Here is an 18066-nt window from a genome sequence, read left to right on the forward strand (position 1 = left end):
CATTCCCCACAAAGTTATCTTCCTGACACACTTCTTCCTTCGGCAGCCCTCCTTTTTCTCATTTCCTTCCCTGTCCCCGCCCCCACTCCTTCTCCTCTGCCAAGTCTGTAGGCCTGCCAGGGTTCCTGTGGAGCCCCTTTTTAATGCCGCGATAAAATGTGCTTGTTACCTCACCTAACAGACGCTCGGCAGGTAATTTTGGTGACTCAGGGCAGATGGTAAATTAGGGGTGAGACGATGGAAATCCAGCATCCCCACTCAGAATCTGCAGCTCACCCCAAGATGCTACCCTTCCTCTTCCAGCCCCACCATAGTTGCCATTGTGAACTTTCATCTAGAAACACATCTCGATGATCCTCCAATTTTCCCTTGGTTATGGTGCTTACCATGTTGGAGCCAGCCAGTACACATGGCATAAGGGTGTCTACTTCAGCATCAAATAAGGTAAATTTCTAAAACCTTAAAACTTGGCAATTCTGATGTATTGCTTTATATATATATATATGATTGTACAATAGTAGTCGTGGGTAGTTTGTGGAAGCAGAGACAGCATCTGTTAAATTGAGTTCCAGATTTCCCAGTTCTCACGTACCACAAATAAAACCTACAAAAATGATAATTTTTCAAACATTGAATCCTCTATCTCTGTGTAATGAGGCATGTAGAGAGGAGGAGAAGAATTTTTGTGCTTTTTTGCCTTTGGTGAAAATTCTCCAAGGAGTAATTTCATCTTTAAATGAAAAGTTTTGTATCAGGCGGCTGTATGAGCTCCAGGAATCCCCGAAGCCTCAGGTTCAGACACAGGGAGACGCACAAGTGCACACTCACGGACACCCAGCAACATACACGCACCGTGTGCATGAGGAAGAAGGCAAAAGGATGTGGAAATAAACTAACTGTAATGTTTTTAATCATGTTGTAATGAAATTGAAAGCAGTTTGGCAGCCAGATGCATCCTTAGAATCTACGAGCCCTTAAATATTTTGCCTGCTCTCCTGCCAATGTCCGTGCCTCACCCTCCTCCCCAGGCTCTAGGGTAGGCTGCTATGGCAGGTGTCACAGCAGTGGTCTTAGGAGGCCAGGCCCAGCACGATGGATCACTTTCCTGGTACTCCTTAAGATTTTACTTAAGAAGCCTGAAAGCTTTTAGGACTCAACTCTGACACTCTCAGGTCGTTACTAATGTGCAGAGTTGAATTAATTCATCCACAACATTAAAAATGAATCGACAAGGCTGAGGAAAAAGTCTGCAGATGTAAAACACCACGCAAAATATTCCAAAAACTTTCCTCAAGAAATCCACACACAGTGCTGATACCTTTTGCCCAATTTTTCTACATTGAGGACCAAGGCTAGCACCATTTCACAGCGACCCCACTGTGGGCTCGGAAGACAATATAGATTCTTACATGGGGCAGGTAAAATTACATGGGAAGGGGCGCCTGGGTGGCTCAGTCGGTTAAGCGTCTGACTTTTGGTTTCAGCTCAGGTCGTGATCTCACAGTTTGTGAGTTCGAGCCCCACATCAGGCTCTGTGCTGACAGTGCAGAGCCTGCTTGGGACTCTGTCTCCCTCACTCTCTCTGCCCCTCCCTGGCTTGCTCTCGAGCTCTCTCTCTCAAAAACTAAATAAACATTTTTTAAAAACTACATGGGAAAAGAATAATTACAACCAAAGGGAAACTGCCAACAAGGGATCACGAGAAGTTTTACCAAAATCTCAAAACTGGAAAGCAGATGAGTAATTTAGAAATTATTTGGGTGCACTGAACGTTCAAATTCTACTAAGCAGTTTGTTGCAGAGAAAAATGGCATGAACGGAAGAGACAATAAAGCCTTATTACACTAGAAATCTTAGTAAAAATACTTATTAATATTTCAATAATCTTTCCTTTTCCTGTGCCATTGTATTTTGGCTGGCATGCAATTAATAAAAGTAAACCCTTATATTAAATGATTTTAATTATTCTGTATACTTCTCCTGAAATCATACCTGTAAACTGTAATTTAGAATTAAAATACCTAAACAAACAAACACTCTAACCCAACTGGCACCACTGTATCTCCAAATATTTGTATGTAAATATTACAAACTATACTCCCTATTTATCTTCTGAAAGCTTTCAGCTGAAATTTAGATTATTTTCTATCATCTCTATTTAGGAGTGACAGAAGAAACTATAAATTTTATGCCAGTATACCTGATGTTATAAAATCCCTTTTATAAGATTGCTTGCCTCCCAATGTTTTATTTTACATTTGTAACTCAGTTATTCAATGCTCCTTGTTCTGCAAACAAATTAAGATAAAATAAATTCAAGCGTCTTATATAAAACAACTTCAAACCAAAAATTTTCTAGGCAACCATCCTAGCAAAAAGAACATCCCGATAATGCAGAAAACATTGTATCCTTAGCACAAGTAGATTAATAAGACCTAGTAAGCAACTGGCCCCTAGCCATGAAGCATTTGCACTCAGAAATGTGGAGAAAAGTACTTAGCACCAGATCTGCATGTGACTGTTACTTGAAGTTGAACGTGAAAGCGAATCTGCAGTGATTCACCGCACTATCTCAGCAACACATCTGAGTGCCCAGGCTCTTTTTACACAATGATGAAATCAGAGTAAGAGTGTCCCCTTCTAACAAGAATTAAAAAGACATTTTTCTTAAACCCTATGATTATAAAATGGTCTATAAAATAACACCTCATTAACAACCACTATCTTCCCTCCCCAAATCAAGCTGAAGCTGTTGGAGGTTGGGCAGAATACAAGGGGATAAACATTATTTAATAGTCTGTTTATTTACGTTTTGCTATTTTAAACGCTCTCCACTACTCAGTTTTCACGGTAACTCAATATGGTGGGTTCTTTGTCCCCATGTTACAGATGATGAAACTGAGGCTCATGAGAGAGCAGTGCCTTATCCTCTCACAGCAGAGCCTAGAGTCAAATGCCAGTGCTCCAACTCTAAACTATGTCTATTTTATTGAAACACTCCCAGCCTGAAAGGTTGTGTAACTAAGTTACAATCAGCACACTTAATTGTTCTTTCTCAAGTGTTTCTGAAATCTCTTCTTTTCTACTCCTAAACTCTCAAATCAGAAAATCCACAATTTTGATGCTAGAAGAAAAAAAAAAAAAAGTCAGCCAAGATGTACTCTTGTTTTTTTCCCACTACCTTATAGCATTACACTTTGAACAAGAGAATCATGGAAAATTACATTTACCACTGATTTCCACTAACAATTAGCTGTTCACTAACTTCTCTGTGGTTTTTTTAGACACACTTCCAGCTTTTGATATTCTCAACCAAACTATATTTTCAAAGTCATTCTTCAAGGATTTTTGAATCCTTACGCTCTCTCTCTCCCCTTCCTTCATTATTTATCTTTGGTAAAATCATGAGAAAGGCCTTTATCAAGGCATTTTGAGATTTAATTTACATTTCTGATTTTCAGAATGGCCAACTTCTCTATATTTCAGGCACTTAACAGAGATGTCAACCAAGGCAGCTGTGAATGCAAGAAGCAGGAGTCCGAATTTTATCGCTGGTGCACTTTTTTTTTTTTTTCAATGTTTATTTATTTTTGGGACAGAGAGAGACAGAGCATGAACGGGGGAGGGGCAGAGAGAGAGGGAGACACAGAATCAGAAACCGGCTCCAGGCTCTGAGCCATCAGCCCAGAGCCCGACGCGGGGCTCGAACTCACGGACCGCGAGATCGTGACCTGGCTGAAGTCGGACGCTTAACCGACTGCGCCACCCAGGCGCCCCTTAAGAGATTCCAGTTCATCAGAATGCCATTCTTCAGCCATATGCAAAGCTATTGTTCTTGGAGGCTATTCATACATACTATTTTAGCAGTTACAGAGTATGTGGAGTATTAGAAGTATACTACAAGTGAAGAAAAGCCCCATAATTGATTTGTTAATGTTTTATTCTCCTCTTTTTCTATTGGCATGTTCTTTACATGCCCTCGATAAATATTAAACACTCAAACAACTCACTATTAGGGTGGCAAGCCAACCTTTAGAATGTCGAAACAGAGGAGCGAAGAACAATGTACCTAATTGAAATGGCAGGGTAATTTGGAAAATAAAATTGAGTTGCTGCAAATTCCAAATTCCGGAATAAAAATGTTTATACTCACTCAAATGCAGATTGTTACTGGCTTTGAATAATTATTAGAATAAAAAATACTTGAACACCAACAATACACTTGATATGCAGAGAAAAAGCACAGTCTAGATGTCTCTATTTTTTTGCACAAGAAAGTGTGGGACGCAATGAGTCTGATATTTCTCCTGGTGGTTTTGTTATTGAACACACCATATAAAATCCCAAAATGCAGTGAAGCAATAGGCCAAGCCACAAAATACACAACTAGTGTGAAAATTTCGTGGGCAATATTCTTCAGAAAGTTATAAACACATCAAGGGACAGAAGTGCATGGAAAGAAATGAAGGGGTTAATGTTCTGTTACTCAGTATCTTTTCTGGCCTCAATTTATCACCAAGACCAACTCAAAACGTAGAATTCCTGATTCTCTTTGGCAGAAGCTAGCACCAAGAAAACTATGACAAAATGAAAATGGGAAAATGCATTTGCATCTGGAATTGTGACACAAAAACACGTAACGACTCTCTAAGAGATGACAGTTATCTGTACACTGGGGGGTAACCTGATTATCTACTTAGGGTTAGGCCACTTTGGGCAGAGATACCACCTCTATCTCTGAAAGACAAATTCCATATGCTCTGTGCAGTTATAGCATATTTCCCATAAATAATATATACAATAGACTATAAATAAATAATACATTTATCTGAACTGTTCAAGAGTGAAAGGCAGGGTGGCTACTCATGAGACTGGGTTTCTTATGAACAATTTCAAATAAAAGTCATGTCCAATGGGCAATTATCACAAAGTTCTTACACTAAAATATTCCAAAGCACAAGTCAATGTTCCAACTAGACCCAAAATACCCCATTCAAATCAATGTTCCAACTAAACCCAAAATACCCCATTTAATTTTATCACGTAAGTTTCTATTCTGATTGTAGCATTGTAGCATCATAGCTAATAGCTACCTATTTGCTGCAACTTTTAATTCTCTTTCTACACTACTGATTTTTATGATCAGTAAAATAACTAGATTTAAAATGGCATGTATGGGGGTGCCTGGGTGGCTCAGTCAGTTAAGCGTCCAACTTCGACTCAGGTCATGATCTCGAAGTTCACGAGTTTAAGCCCCGTGTCGGGCTCTGTGCTGACAGCTCAGAGCCTGGAGTCTGCTTCGGATTCTGTGTCTCCCTCTCTCTCTGAATCTCCCCTGCTCTCACTCTGTCTCTTACTCAAAAATAAATAAACATTAAAATAATAAAAGACAAATGCCATGTGTAATGGGTGCCTGGGAGGCTCAGTTGGTTGAGCATCTGACTTTGGCTCAGGTCATGGTCTCAGTTCCTGAGTTCAACCCCACATGGGGTTCTGTGCTGACAGCTCAGAGCCTGGAGACTACTTTGGATTCTGTGTTGCCCTCTCTCTCTGCCCCTCCCCAGCTCATTCTCTCTCTCTCTCTCAAAACTAAATAAACTTAAAAAAATAAAAAATAAAAAAAATGTCATGTATATGTTTTTGTCTCATGAGACACACAGTGGTTTTATTTTTTCTTCCATGTGAATAAGTTTTAGCATTACAGTGAATAGAAAAGAGGGGTACACTTAAAAAATCCCCAAAAATCCCACCTGCACTAATTCATTTGCTAGGATTTTACATTGTAAAAATTCTTAGTCCCCACCCTCAAAAAAACTTCCTTTGAAACCCTAGAGCTATACAAACTATGTCCACTCCTTGTAAATAATGTAAGTAGGCCTTTAGAACGTCAGACACTGTATACCATTTAGTTAGAAATTAAGTTTTCAAATTGCTAAGGAATAGTCCCTGAATAACAGAAAACACTATAGGTCATGGTTAATTATACCTTGCCTATCAAATTAAGTTAATGTTCGAGAACACATCCAAATAGTTATGGAGACGTTAGGAGGTATTTTATTGTCAAAGAAATTCTTATTCATTCAGCTTCTAATTTTTTTTTTTTTTTAAAGAGAGATAAGCCTTTTACAAGTTGGGATGGCATAAGAAAACTCTGGGTTTACATCAAATTGCTCCCTTCATCGTCCTTTTGATGACTGTGTCGATTTCATTACAAACTTCATTTTGTCGAGTTTCATAATAGCCATAAACACACTTCACTTTAAAGAGTTTCTGTGGGACCTAATGTGAATGCAAATGCAGAATAAAATGCAAATCCTGGAGGCCTGGGAACAAATATGGACTATCCGTTACAAATACAGTCACTGAAAATAAACATTTAGGCCTTAAGAGGAAGAATGCAAAGGGGCTGATATGAATCTTTATATCAAGGATTCAGAGCCCTAGGGAAGGCAAACAAAAATAACAGTTTTCAGTTTTTCACCTAATTGTAAAGCACAGGTTGGGAATATTTGATGACTTTGGTCTCGACTCATGCCTGTCCCATAGTGAGTAATGTTTTTCATCTTCACAGGAAAATAAACCCACGTGTAGGTAATAGGGAAATGAGACCTAGCAAACTCATTCAAGCCTAGGAGATTCACATCTCAAGCCTAGGATGTTCACCAAACAGTGAAAAAGAAGTGATTAGAAAGAAAGAACTACAACTCTGCTTTGCTAGATAATAACCACCAACCCAGACATTTACAACTAATAACAAACATGCTACCATGTTGTGTCGTAGAGTCTGAGGGAAAAGTCTAGAGAAATGGGAATTCATCAGCAACAACAATTAATTCTAAGTTATGTGTTGTCCGGGAATAATTCTAATATGACTCAAAATGTTAGTTATCTACTTACTGCTATCTTCTATGTGAGTCAAAGTAATGTATGTTTAAATCCATTGTAAAACTTAAGACTTTGTATTGTGTCAAAATGAAAAAAAAGTAGCGAGACCAAAGTGTTGCTTTAACTTGTTAAACTCATAAAAAGTTATGGCAATTTTAAGAGTATTACTTAGTAAACTTATTAATAGTAACAGCATTTCCCTTCTGAGGAAAAATATGATTTCATTTAAGTTTTTTAAGGAACCATAACATTTTACATTCAAGTTTCTTTACCTCATGATTATAAATCCTATTAATTGTAAACAGACTCATAAAAAGTACCAAGGGAAGAATCAATTGTAGGAATGTACTTTTGAGGATTATAGATAATATAGAATTTATTTTCACAATTTATTTATCCTCCATTAGTTTAGGGCATATACAGTGGGGCATCTGTCATGGAAAAGTCATGGCATGATTATTGCATATCTTGAAGACAGTTAATGACTTAGTTCAGGCTATAATTTGTATTTAACTGTATATACTCATGATACCAATAAATGACAGGTGTATAATTCAATTAATGTAGAGAAAAGCTTTTTTCCATCAGAGAATAAACTTTTAATGGTATGTTTTAGTCAATTTTAGGAATTCTTAATGAAGAGTCCAGAAATATAAAATAATTTCAAAAGATTTGCAGTCTTGTATTTTGTTTTAACAAGAACATATTTCCTAGATTAAGAAATGCTATTTGGAAAAAAAAAAAAGTGTTCAGAGAGAATCTAGTAAAGTGTTGCCAATTGCTTTAATTCTGCACACATGAATGCATCAAATTGATTGAAATTGGATTCTAGTGACAAATTTTTAAATGACTATATTCTTGCTTATTTCACATGGTAGCCTTTATACCATTTATTAAAATGTCAAATTTGCAAGTGTGGGAAATCCAGCAATTTTCCCAAGATAGGTATACTTCCTAGAGAGGCCATTTAAGACTCCAAAAAGCTCTCCTAAATTCCTATACCCTTGAAATCATGGCACTTTTAATTAATAATATGGTAAGAATGTCTTTTATTTTTACGCTACATACACACATTCATCTGCTTGAATTTTTCAAAACTGATTTTATACATGCCAGGTTTATTCACAAATATTAAAGATAACAAAATAGCCAAAATTTACTGGATCCCAAAGTCAAATAATTTGGGAATTATTATTAAAATTCAAATTGGAAGACTGTATTTTATGTTTTAGATTCTAACTTTTAAAATAGATATTATATGCTGATGGTTCCTGCTGAGTAAGAACACCAATCCCCACATGACTTACAGCAGTGTTGTTTTACTTTGGATTTTGAACACCTTTAAGTTTGACATCTACACAACTGTCAGATAAAGCATCACATGTATTCTACTTTTATCTGTAAAAGAATACTGTCCCAGAATTTTGATGTAGCTTTTAAATATTAAGTTAATTTTTTGCACTTAGGAGCAATGACCAAAGATTTTGTTTCAGTTATAACATAAATTCGAGTAATACTTTGATACAAGTATGACAGATATCATAATCCAAAAAAGGCCATGTAAAATGTTACAAATGCAAACACATAAGACTATGTAACAGAAATGAATGAGAATGGTATCAGTTTCCTATCATTCAACTATTTCCCTGAAAGTGGAGTCAAATAATGTTGAATTATAGACCCTCCTTACAGAGTCTTATTTTGTGTTCATTTTTTTATCTTTTCCCTGCTAGTCTCTATAGGAATTTGGCTGTATGCCGACTGTCCTTTAAAAGTTTCTGTATACGTACTTGGGTTGTGTCTGATGATTAAATGATCATTTATTAAAACTTAAGCATTTCACATTTGTTTGACATATTTATATTTCATAAGAAAATATTGTTATTGCAATGGAAAGCATAACATCATGGATACCAAAATACTTCATTTGAATTCATGTTGACAATATTTTCATTTCTGACAAGTGTCTTAATATAACTCGTTAGGCATTCTTCAGTTCCTCCCAGTCTACCTGCGAGGGAAGGCATGCTAGTTTTACTACAGTAGGCCTCGTGGCAATACTTCAGCCTATCTGGTTGACAATAAACCTGTTTCCACTGTAGGGCCACAAATAGTCTTTGTTTTTAAGAGCATGGAGTTTTACTGCATAATTTTCCTTCCTTCACCCAGTAACAGCTGTGTTTTAAATCTTTCGGACTCTGACAAACATTTTAACATTTAAACATACAAGGATTTGAAAACATGATTTAAAATTTGTTTATTTTCAAAGTCGGGCAATTATAACATGATATCTGTTACATTTTTTAGAACAGTGCCCGTATGTTAATCCTTTTTTTTCCTTCCTCTACTGTGCAAGCTTCTCCATGGTTTCTAGTAAGAGTCGCTAAGGTAGGACTGACAGCAAGAGTGCACACAACTGCTCTATATGTTTCCAAATCATGAGCAATGGAGTCATTCTGGTGGAAGAGGTATTGCTCTTTGAGTGACCATTGCTGCAGCGCTAGTTAAATCACTGAACGCTAGTTACTGTTACGGCTTTACTTGGTACAAAGTAGCATTAGTATCATTGCTTTCCATAAGCCATGGAACTTGCACTGGGGACTTCCACTTGAGAGAGAGACACAGAAAGAGAGAGACAGGAGACAAGAGAGAGACAGAGACAGAGAGAGATGCGCTATGAACAGGGAATAACTTTCGTAGTATTAGCGTTTACACTTACAGACGGTTAACAATGTAATTGATCTCAGCCCATTTGCATACACTCTTCACCTGTTTTTCATGAAATGTTTTTTTTAAGGGCCCCTATTAGGAATCAATACATCCCTACTCTGAAATTCACACACAGATACACACTAAAAGCCAATCAGATTAAGAGTACACTTATCTTGATGAGCACTGAGTAACGTATGAAATTGTTGAATCACTATATTGTACACCTGAAACTAATATAACACTGTATGTTAAGTACACTGGAATTAAAATTTCTAAAAGCCAATCAGAAAGCAACAATAAAAACACACCTGGTAAACAACTAAGTTTTAATTCAAAGGATACTAAGCCATAAAGGGCCTAGAATGAACATTCCAATTAGCCAATGGAGTGACAAGCACTCAACACCTTATTATTTACTCATTAAAGAGAATCTTGTCATAATTTCCCTTTGACATATTTAAAAAAAAAAAAAGGAATTAGGAGTACAACACATGACCCACAACAACAATCAAAAAGTAAAGTTAGAGGAATGTAAGACCCCCATGGATGCCAAGGCCTGTGGACTGAGAGTTTCCAAGACAAAAGCATTAATTGTGACCCTGTGAAGTATTTACAATTTAAATAAGATGTGTCTATGTGTAAGCATTTAGAAACAAACTACCTGACAAAGGAAGCATTTTCCTGTCTCTTGCGTTTGTGGCCAGTTTTCTTATTGGATGAAAACAAATTGCCTACATTTCTAGTATTAGTAAATAACCAATGGCTTCATCTATTTGTTTCTAAAGCAGCAGATCCAATTCATCAAAGACATCAGGCTATCCCTTGCCCTCTCATCCCCATTCCTTACCATAACCCCCCCCCCCCAAAAAAAAGAGAAAGCTTAAATCTCCCTTGCATCCCTACCTCGCTTTGCAGGGAGGGGGCGTTTTCAGTCAAGTCCAAGTTCAGTTTTAAGATTTTTTTTTTTTTAACTCAAACGATGCTTTAGAAACAACATCCCAGACTTTTAAAATAAAACAACCGCCATCAGCGTTTTCCTAGCCCACTTGGGAACCAAAGCTCACTGGCCCAAGGCTGCCCCGTGTCCCCGAGGCCCGGAGGCCCAGAGGCCTGGTGCTCTCCAACCTGGACCGCACAGCCCCGGAGGCCGATCCTCCTCCCCTGGGGGTTTAGCAGCACTTGGCATTTAACCTGCCTGGCGTGCGTGGCTTTCTGGTTCCATCTCCTTGAGCCACATTACTTCTCCCCAGATGTCAGGCACAAATCTGGATTAACATGCAACAGGGCGCCCTGTGCAGGCCGCCAGCCCTCGCCCAAGAGCTGTTAAATGCAGATTCAGCCGAGGACCCCCCGGAGAGCTGCTGTTGAATAAAAATTGTAATCCAAAGGGACCATTTCTTTGCCTCCCGCTGCCTGTGGGAAACCAGAGCTGGCGCCCCAGCACAGGCCCAGCTAGTCCGCTCTCGCTGCAAGCGGGCGTGGCAACTTCGGGAGGCGGCCTTAGGGGCCCGGAGACTCCTCATTCCTCTCTCTCCACTCTCCGTTCGGGTTCTTGGAGTGGGGAAATGCTTAGATTCAAGGAGTGGCGAGCCACAGACAACCCTGGGAAGGAAGACTTCATTCGACGGCTCCTTCTGGGAGCGCAGACTAAAGTCTAGCGTCTGGACGGCCAGGCTCTTTCCCGCCTAACTCCTCTGGACGCCCCCAGGTCCACCCTGAATCCCTCAAACAGGCGTCCCGCCTCCCGAAGGGCCCGCATCCTTCTCCACTGACGACCAGGCTCAACCCTCGCCTCGACGCCTCGCACGGTTCTTCCTCTCTGCTCTGGTTCCCGGGGGCGCAGCCCTGCCCTCGCCCAGGAAGCCCCCGGTGCCCCTTGCTGCCCCCAGTCTCAGGGCGTCGGGAGCTTCCGTGCGGAGCGGGGAACGAGACCGTCGGGAGAGGGCGCCCGGGAGGCCTGCGCCCATGAGCGGTGACTCGAGCCTCGCTCCTCGGGGTCTGGGAGGGGGAAGGGGGCGGGTACGAGAGGTGGGGGGACAACGAGATTACGGTTTCTACCGGCGTCTTAATCTGATATATATTTTTATATTTAGAAAAAAAGCATCACTACAAGGCCAAGTGGGTATTTGCCGACTTAGCCCTCCGGGAAACCGGCTGGTATCAAAGTCGTCGATTCCAGGTCCCTGCGCGGGTGGCAGCCTCCGCGCCCTCCGAGGATAAAAGTAAAATAAAATAAACCGTGCCGCCAGCAGACCCTAGAGACAGAGGGGTTAATGAGCTAACGAGGACCAGCGCTCACACTACACCTGAAGCATCCCGTCCCGGGGCGCACCCTCTGCGGGGGCTCAAACTGGCTGGGCCTCATTCGCAGACAGGTGGCGGAGGTCTGCCTTTCTGGGCCCGGCCCCCAGGGCATCGCACTAGGGGTCTAGCGCCCCCAGGGACCGTCAAGTAGGCTCCAGTCCAGAGAACTGGCGCCCACAGGGGGGCCCTAGTTCCTGGTCTCTGACTCCCCACCTCCCAGAACAGGGGACTCTACTCAGAGTCCAGGTCGGAGGCAAGGTCCCCCGTGCTCCCCGAGCTCTGCGCTCCCAGCTCCAAACAGAGCCCAGGCACACTCGCTCCTGGCTCCCGGGAAGGGGACAATTAGGAAGAACAAACTTGGGTTTGCTGCCCACGGACCAAGACCTAGATGAGCTGGAGGGGTCACGCGAGCTCGCCCGCGCATAGGCCAACAGCGCCACGAGCCCAGCCAAAGCTGCGAAGCCCACCAGTAAGCGGTGGGGGGTGGGATGCACGCTTCTCATTTTTTAGGTGAGGGAAGAGACTAAAATGTCAATTTTTATCCACTACTATCGCCTGCCAGTCTACATATTTCAAATTAAGGTAATTGTGTAACAAAAGTTTACCGAAGGAGTAGGGGGGAAATGCAATGATGTTATACCAATTTTGTGCCCCCCTCAAAAAAAATCCCATAGCTTTGGTCCTTTATCTTTGACTTTAATAAAATAATGATTCGTTGAGAAAATGGGGTATAAATCTTCATTTTGGAGGCAATTAAAGTGTTGATTTCATTCATGCCCCTAAGCGATTCTTGTAATTTGCTCAAATAGCTTTATGTACCCAGCACTCCGGAGCTCTTAGAATCCCATTTTCTAGTTAGGCTTGTTGGATTACAATTTTTACTCAACAGCAGCTACCCGAGGGTTCCTCAGCGGAATCTGCATTTAACAGCTCCGGGGTGAGGGCTGGCGGGCTGAACCAGGCGGGAGGCCCGGCAGCCCGCAGGGCCCGGGCCGGGCCGGGAGCTGCCTGCAGTGTTCCCACCTCGGCGGGGCCGCGCAGGGACTGAGCAGACTGCCTGTACTGTGCACTCGTCTACACTGCCGAAAGTTTGCAACTTGCCAAATAATAGTAAAGACCTGGCGCTCTGGTGCTTTTAAAGCTCAGCTCTGCCTGCCCTCCACTGCTCATGGGGAAAGGACAAATTCAGCCCTGTCGCGGGATTACCGAGAGAAATCCAAGCTGGGAATGTATTTTGAGAGGGTGATGTTGAGAGAAGAAAACTTCAAGACGACACCAAGACCCAGGAGTCGGACACTCCTGCAAGCACTTTACAAGATAGCCGCTAGCCAACAGTGACCATGGCAGAGCTTGCAAAGGAAAACTCTACACGCCCGCCCGTCTTTTGGCTTAACAAAGGCAGGCTGATCTCTCCCCCCACAAGACGGAACTCACGTGCCAGGTCAGAAAGAGAAACGACTCTGGGCCTTCACTCATTTATGGAGAGGCCAGAGGAGACCCGCAACCCAAATCTCTATTCACGTTGCAGCAGTTTGCAACGGAGAGCTGTTCTGAGCCCGTTTCATCTCACCCGCTCCTCAGGTTTTCACTTTCATTGCATTTTTGCAACTTCTTTGGGCCAATCCAGAGACGCAGCGACAGGAGAGGGAGAGACTGGGAGCAAACAGTGGTGCTGGGTTGAGAGAGGGAGAGAACCCCCCCCCCCCCAGCAATTCCAAATAAAAGTCGTCCCCACTTAGCAACGCAGTGGAAGAAGGGCCTGCAGGGAGGACCAGAGAGGAGGGGGCGAAGCAAGCAAAGGCTGGCAGTGGAGAGCGAAGGCGGCGCGAGGTCCCCCATGGCCACACCGAGGGAGTTTCCCGGGGTGCCCTTGTCGCTTCCAAAAGCTGCCAACCCACAGGGCCCAGTGCACTACCAGCTGGAGGATGAGTGGAAAGGAGGAAGAGAAACGTCCATATTTATCTGTTTTTATAACCTCGGCCTGGTCTTATTTTTTCTACTAAGTACAATAAAATGGGCGAGCTTGCAGCGAGCACCGCACAAAGCAATGTTCAGTGAGGTCTAGAAGCGTTCGGCCGAGGAAAACTGACAAGACAGGCTAATGAACCGTATAGACAGGGAGAAAATAGCCAGCATTTGCTAGATTTCAAACCCTCGCTGTCTCTCTGAGACCACCTATCTTGGGTTTATTCCTAATAAAATAAGAAATAAGCAGACCCTACCCTTTCCTTTTCTTCGAAATAGAAGGGGGAAAAAACGCTCCAGAACAGAGCCCTGCAATCAGGCGGTCACTGGCAGTTAACACTCCCATTATTATACAGGGTAAATAAAATAAAGACAAAAATTAAAAGCGACAAGAAACAGGTCAAGTTTGCAGGCAAAGCTTTTACAAGCTCATCTCTCCAGGTCGAATCCCAGAGCCAGCCTTAATGAAGCAATAATAGCCACATTATTCAAAAATTTTCATTTCGATGGAAATGTATCTAAAAGGGACTTAATCATATGCAAATAATAAAAGGAGGTGGTAGTGACCCAGCAAGCAATATGCATACAGATTTTTTTTTTTTTCCCAGGGATGTTGAAATTGAAAAACGCATACCTGGTCGGTTAGATTTGCTGATCTTGTTATATCTTCACTGTCTGATTTTGATCCTCCTTCTCTATCGTCTATCACCAAATCGATAGGCATTTTCCCTTTCAAACAGCTAATATACCGGTGGCAGAAATTGTCACATAATTCGTGTACCTACATTATGACAGAAATAAAAAAATGGAAATATAATCAGGAGTGCATAAATGACATTGACAAGTGCAATCCACCCCCCTTGTGAGATCCAAACTTCCAAATAGGGAAACACAGAGCAATTGTCCTCCAGAGACCCCCAGACGCATCCAGAATTAGGAATAACTTTCTTTTCTTGCAAAATAGAGATATCCCAGAAAATTGACAGTGACAAGATGATTCACAGGCTACAACATATTCAACACCCGTGTTAAATTCATCTGCTCCCAGGGCTGTGGCCATTAGAGAGGTGACCTGCGTGGGTGACATTTAAGGTAAACTATTTAATTTCATCCACTTACTTTATCATAAGTCCTTTTCCAGTGTGTCTAAGAGAAAAATGTGAAGATATATATATATATATATGTAATATATGAAGACATATATTACTATATATGTGGGTGTATATACATATCTATATCTATATCTATATCTATATCTATATCTATATCTATATCTATGTATCTTTCTCCCTATAGATATCTATATATCTCCAAAGACCAGTACTGTGGTGGTATAGGGTATATGTTTGATAGCCCAAGTCCCGATAACATTTGTAATTAGGGATTCTACCTGAAAAAAGCATATTTTAGGACACTTTAAAAAAAATAGAAGAAAATCAAATTGCCAGTACTCATGATATGAAAAAAAAAAAACCCTACAGCCACGAAAAGGTATCAAACTGATCAAAAAAAAAAAAAAAGGGAAAAAGAATGCTTCGAAATATTTAGGTATAAGTGGAGCAGTCTTACAGGCCCCAGGCATCACTGACATTGCAAAAACTCACAAGAAACCCCAGTGTGCTTGCAATTTAATGTTAGTTTGAATTACAATGCATTAAGTTTTTATTGCTGAGATTTATAGAACAGCTAGCAAAATCATGTTATCCCACACCCTTTCTTGAGTGTGAAGGTGGGGTGTGTGCAGGATTCACAGATTCAAGAAATTGACACAACTATCAACTCTGCTTTGTCTCTGCAAAAGGTTTAATGTGCCTCCCCCACTACCTCCTCCAGACTCCCTGCCCACTCCTCCTCCTCCCCCTCCACCTCTCCTCTGTGTCTGACCTGCCGCTGCTCTCAGACTGTCTTCCAGAAACTCACTAAAACTAAACAAAACCCCCCTCCCACCCACCCAGAGGTAGCAAAGAAGAGGGGGAAGAGGCAGAGAAGAGATCACAAAGGTATAACCTGTGAAGCAAACTCACAACAGCATTCTAAACATCAAGGGAGATGCATAGAATTGCAACTATTTATACAAAGCTAGCAAAGTATTAAGAATGAATACAAGGCTAGGGCATTTGAGATGCCGGTTTTAGTGGCTGAAATTGTAATTAAACCGCAAAGAGAAATGGACGCTAAGATTGGCCTTGACACTAATTACCAGAAAGAAAGACATTTATGCAAATGTCTCAGAAGCCTGAACTTCAGCCATTCAGAACCTCCCCCCCACCCCACCCCACCCCACCCCCTTGAGTTTGGGGGTGAGGGGAAAGCAAAAGGAAAAGAGGCTAGAGAAATTACCTTCTCTAATTCCAACAGATGAAACCTTAATACTTGTATGGCTTGAATCATCTGCAAAGATACAAAAAGAATGAGCACCCTATTCGTAGTTTGCAGAAAATTGGCTGTCACAGCTCTAGCATCTCCCGCCCCCCCCCCCCCCCCCCAGTAAATAGAGTTATTTTGATTTATGGCAATAACACTAAAAGTTAATAGCAGTGACTGGGTACCATCTAGAGGTTTATATTTCTTAAGGAGAAAAAAAATAGCTAAAACAACAACAAAGCATCTAAGTAGGGCTCATAAACACTCTCCTCCCCCATGGCTCTTCCCTTTTAACCCCCCTGGCCCCACCCCACCGAAAGGGCCACATCCCTGGACGAGATGTTTCCAAGTAAGGAGTGCACGGAAAATATTCCAAACAGTCCCCCAGCTGTGGCTTTTCACACTGCAAACTTTCTGCTGCTTTCCTCACACCTTTCAGGCACACTGGTGGTTTGGGGGCTCTTGCCCAGTTGCTGCCCTCGTGATGCGACTTTGAGGGCTGGGAAATCCGCAAAGTTTAAGCACATACGCTGACAAGCCCGGAGATAAATCCCCGCGCTGATTAGAGCTGTGCTGCCCGGCTGTCATAAAAAACAAAAGCTCGCGTTTCCCTGCGCGGGCTTGCCCGGCCCCTCTCGAGATGAATTTATTTCCCCGGGATCTTGTCCGGGACCACTTGTCCGTGGACAGAAACGTTTGCAGCCGCCTTGCAGCTACGGGAAGACCCGTCTAGAAACCTAAGGGCTCTTTAAAGCAAAGCTGGTGGCTTGGGGGGAGGGGAGATGGGGGTGGGGAGGTAGGGGTCCGCTCTTACCAAGTTATCCAGTTCTGGATTAGAAGAAAACAGAGGTTTTTCTGCGCGAATCTAAATACAAGTGAGAAGGGGGGGTGGGGGGAGAAAGAACATTTGAAATCTGGTCGCTTTCCTGGTTTCTTGCCTCATTACACTGTCGGGGGCAAGATGTAACCTCCGGGAAGGACTCGGTGACACCGAGTGCATCCCTCGCAGAAACACTTCAATGTGAATCAAATAAGCCAACAACAAGCCCAGAGCTCAGGGTTTCTTCCACCAGCAAAAGTACGCTTCTAGAGGACGCTGCCCTGCTCGCCAAGACCAAGGCGGCTACAGCGTGTAGGGTTTGTGATTTTATTTTGTAGAGTGGGCTTTCTGCGTTAGGTTTTGGAGCGTGAGTTGGAAAGCCTATGGGTGATTTTGAGTCGTCCGCGGACACTCATATAGGAAGAAAACCCTAGGGTAGATGTCACAGGCATGGCTTAGGGTGGACTAATTTGCTGGTTACTTTTGAAAATGTGCTGGATGGGGGAGGGAGTTTCTCTTTCTTTCTTTTTTCTTTTTTCTTTACTTTTTAAACATATATTTTGCTGACCTGTTTGGCGAACACGGCTATATCTTCATTGAACGACTCTGACGAGCAGACGTCCCCGCCCGCCACCCCCGGCTCGCGGGGGGTACAAGTAGCTAATTCACATTTCTCAAAAATCAGTGCTAAGAGAGGGAAGAGGGGGTGTCTGCAAGAAAATACAACAGTCACAAACAACACAATGGTTAGTCCGGAGTCAGTGAAAAAGGCGCCCAAGAAAAACAGCCAGACGAGCTCGAGGCAGGGACCCTCTCTCTGATTTTGTCATCTACTTTTTTCCTCCCCCCTCCCCGCCCCCAGGTGACTGCTCGCCTCCCCTTCCTCCTAGGCCACCGAAACCGGAGGCCCTAAGCCAGGGACCTTATCTGAGGGTCGGTTCAGCCTATCTGGCCGGAGAAATTGGTAACATTTGCTAAGAATAAAACCCAAGCGGTTCCAGCAGCCATTTTGAATT

At 42.3% G+C, this 18066-nt stretch overlaps 1 protein-coding gene across 8 annotated transcripts in view; it reads right to left on the bottom strand.

Annotated features, from left to right (window-relative positions):
* Positions 1–18066, bottom strand: part of MEIS1 (Meis homeobox 1) — a 140417-nt gene that overhangs the window by 114936 nt on the left and 7415 nt on the right. For all 8 annotated transcript variants that reach the window (XM_040458237.1, XM_040458236.1, XM_040458240.1 and 5 more), the window contains 4 exons: positions 17619–17760; positions 17045–17095; positions 16207–16257; positions 14501–14647 (listed from right to left, as the gene is read on the bottom strand). In XM_040458237.1, the coding sequence (XP_040314171.1) occupies positions 14501–14647; positions 16207–16257; positions 17045–17095; positions 17619–17760 (391 nt within the window). The remainder of the gene's footprint in view (positions 1–14500; positions 14648–16206; positions 16258–17044; positions 17096–17618; positions 17761–18066) is intronic.

This window comes from Herpailurus yagouaroundi, unplaced genomic scaffold (genome assembly GCF_014898765.1).
Source record: "Herpailurus yagouaroundi ecotype Mexico unplaced genomic scaffold, PumYag 221, whole genome shotgun sequence".
In the NCBI taxonomy this organism is placed as follows: Eukaryota; Metazoa; Chordata; class Mammalia; order Carnivora; family Felidae; genus Herpailurus; species Herpailurus yagouaroundi.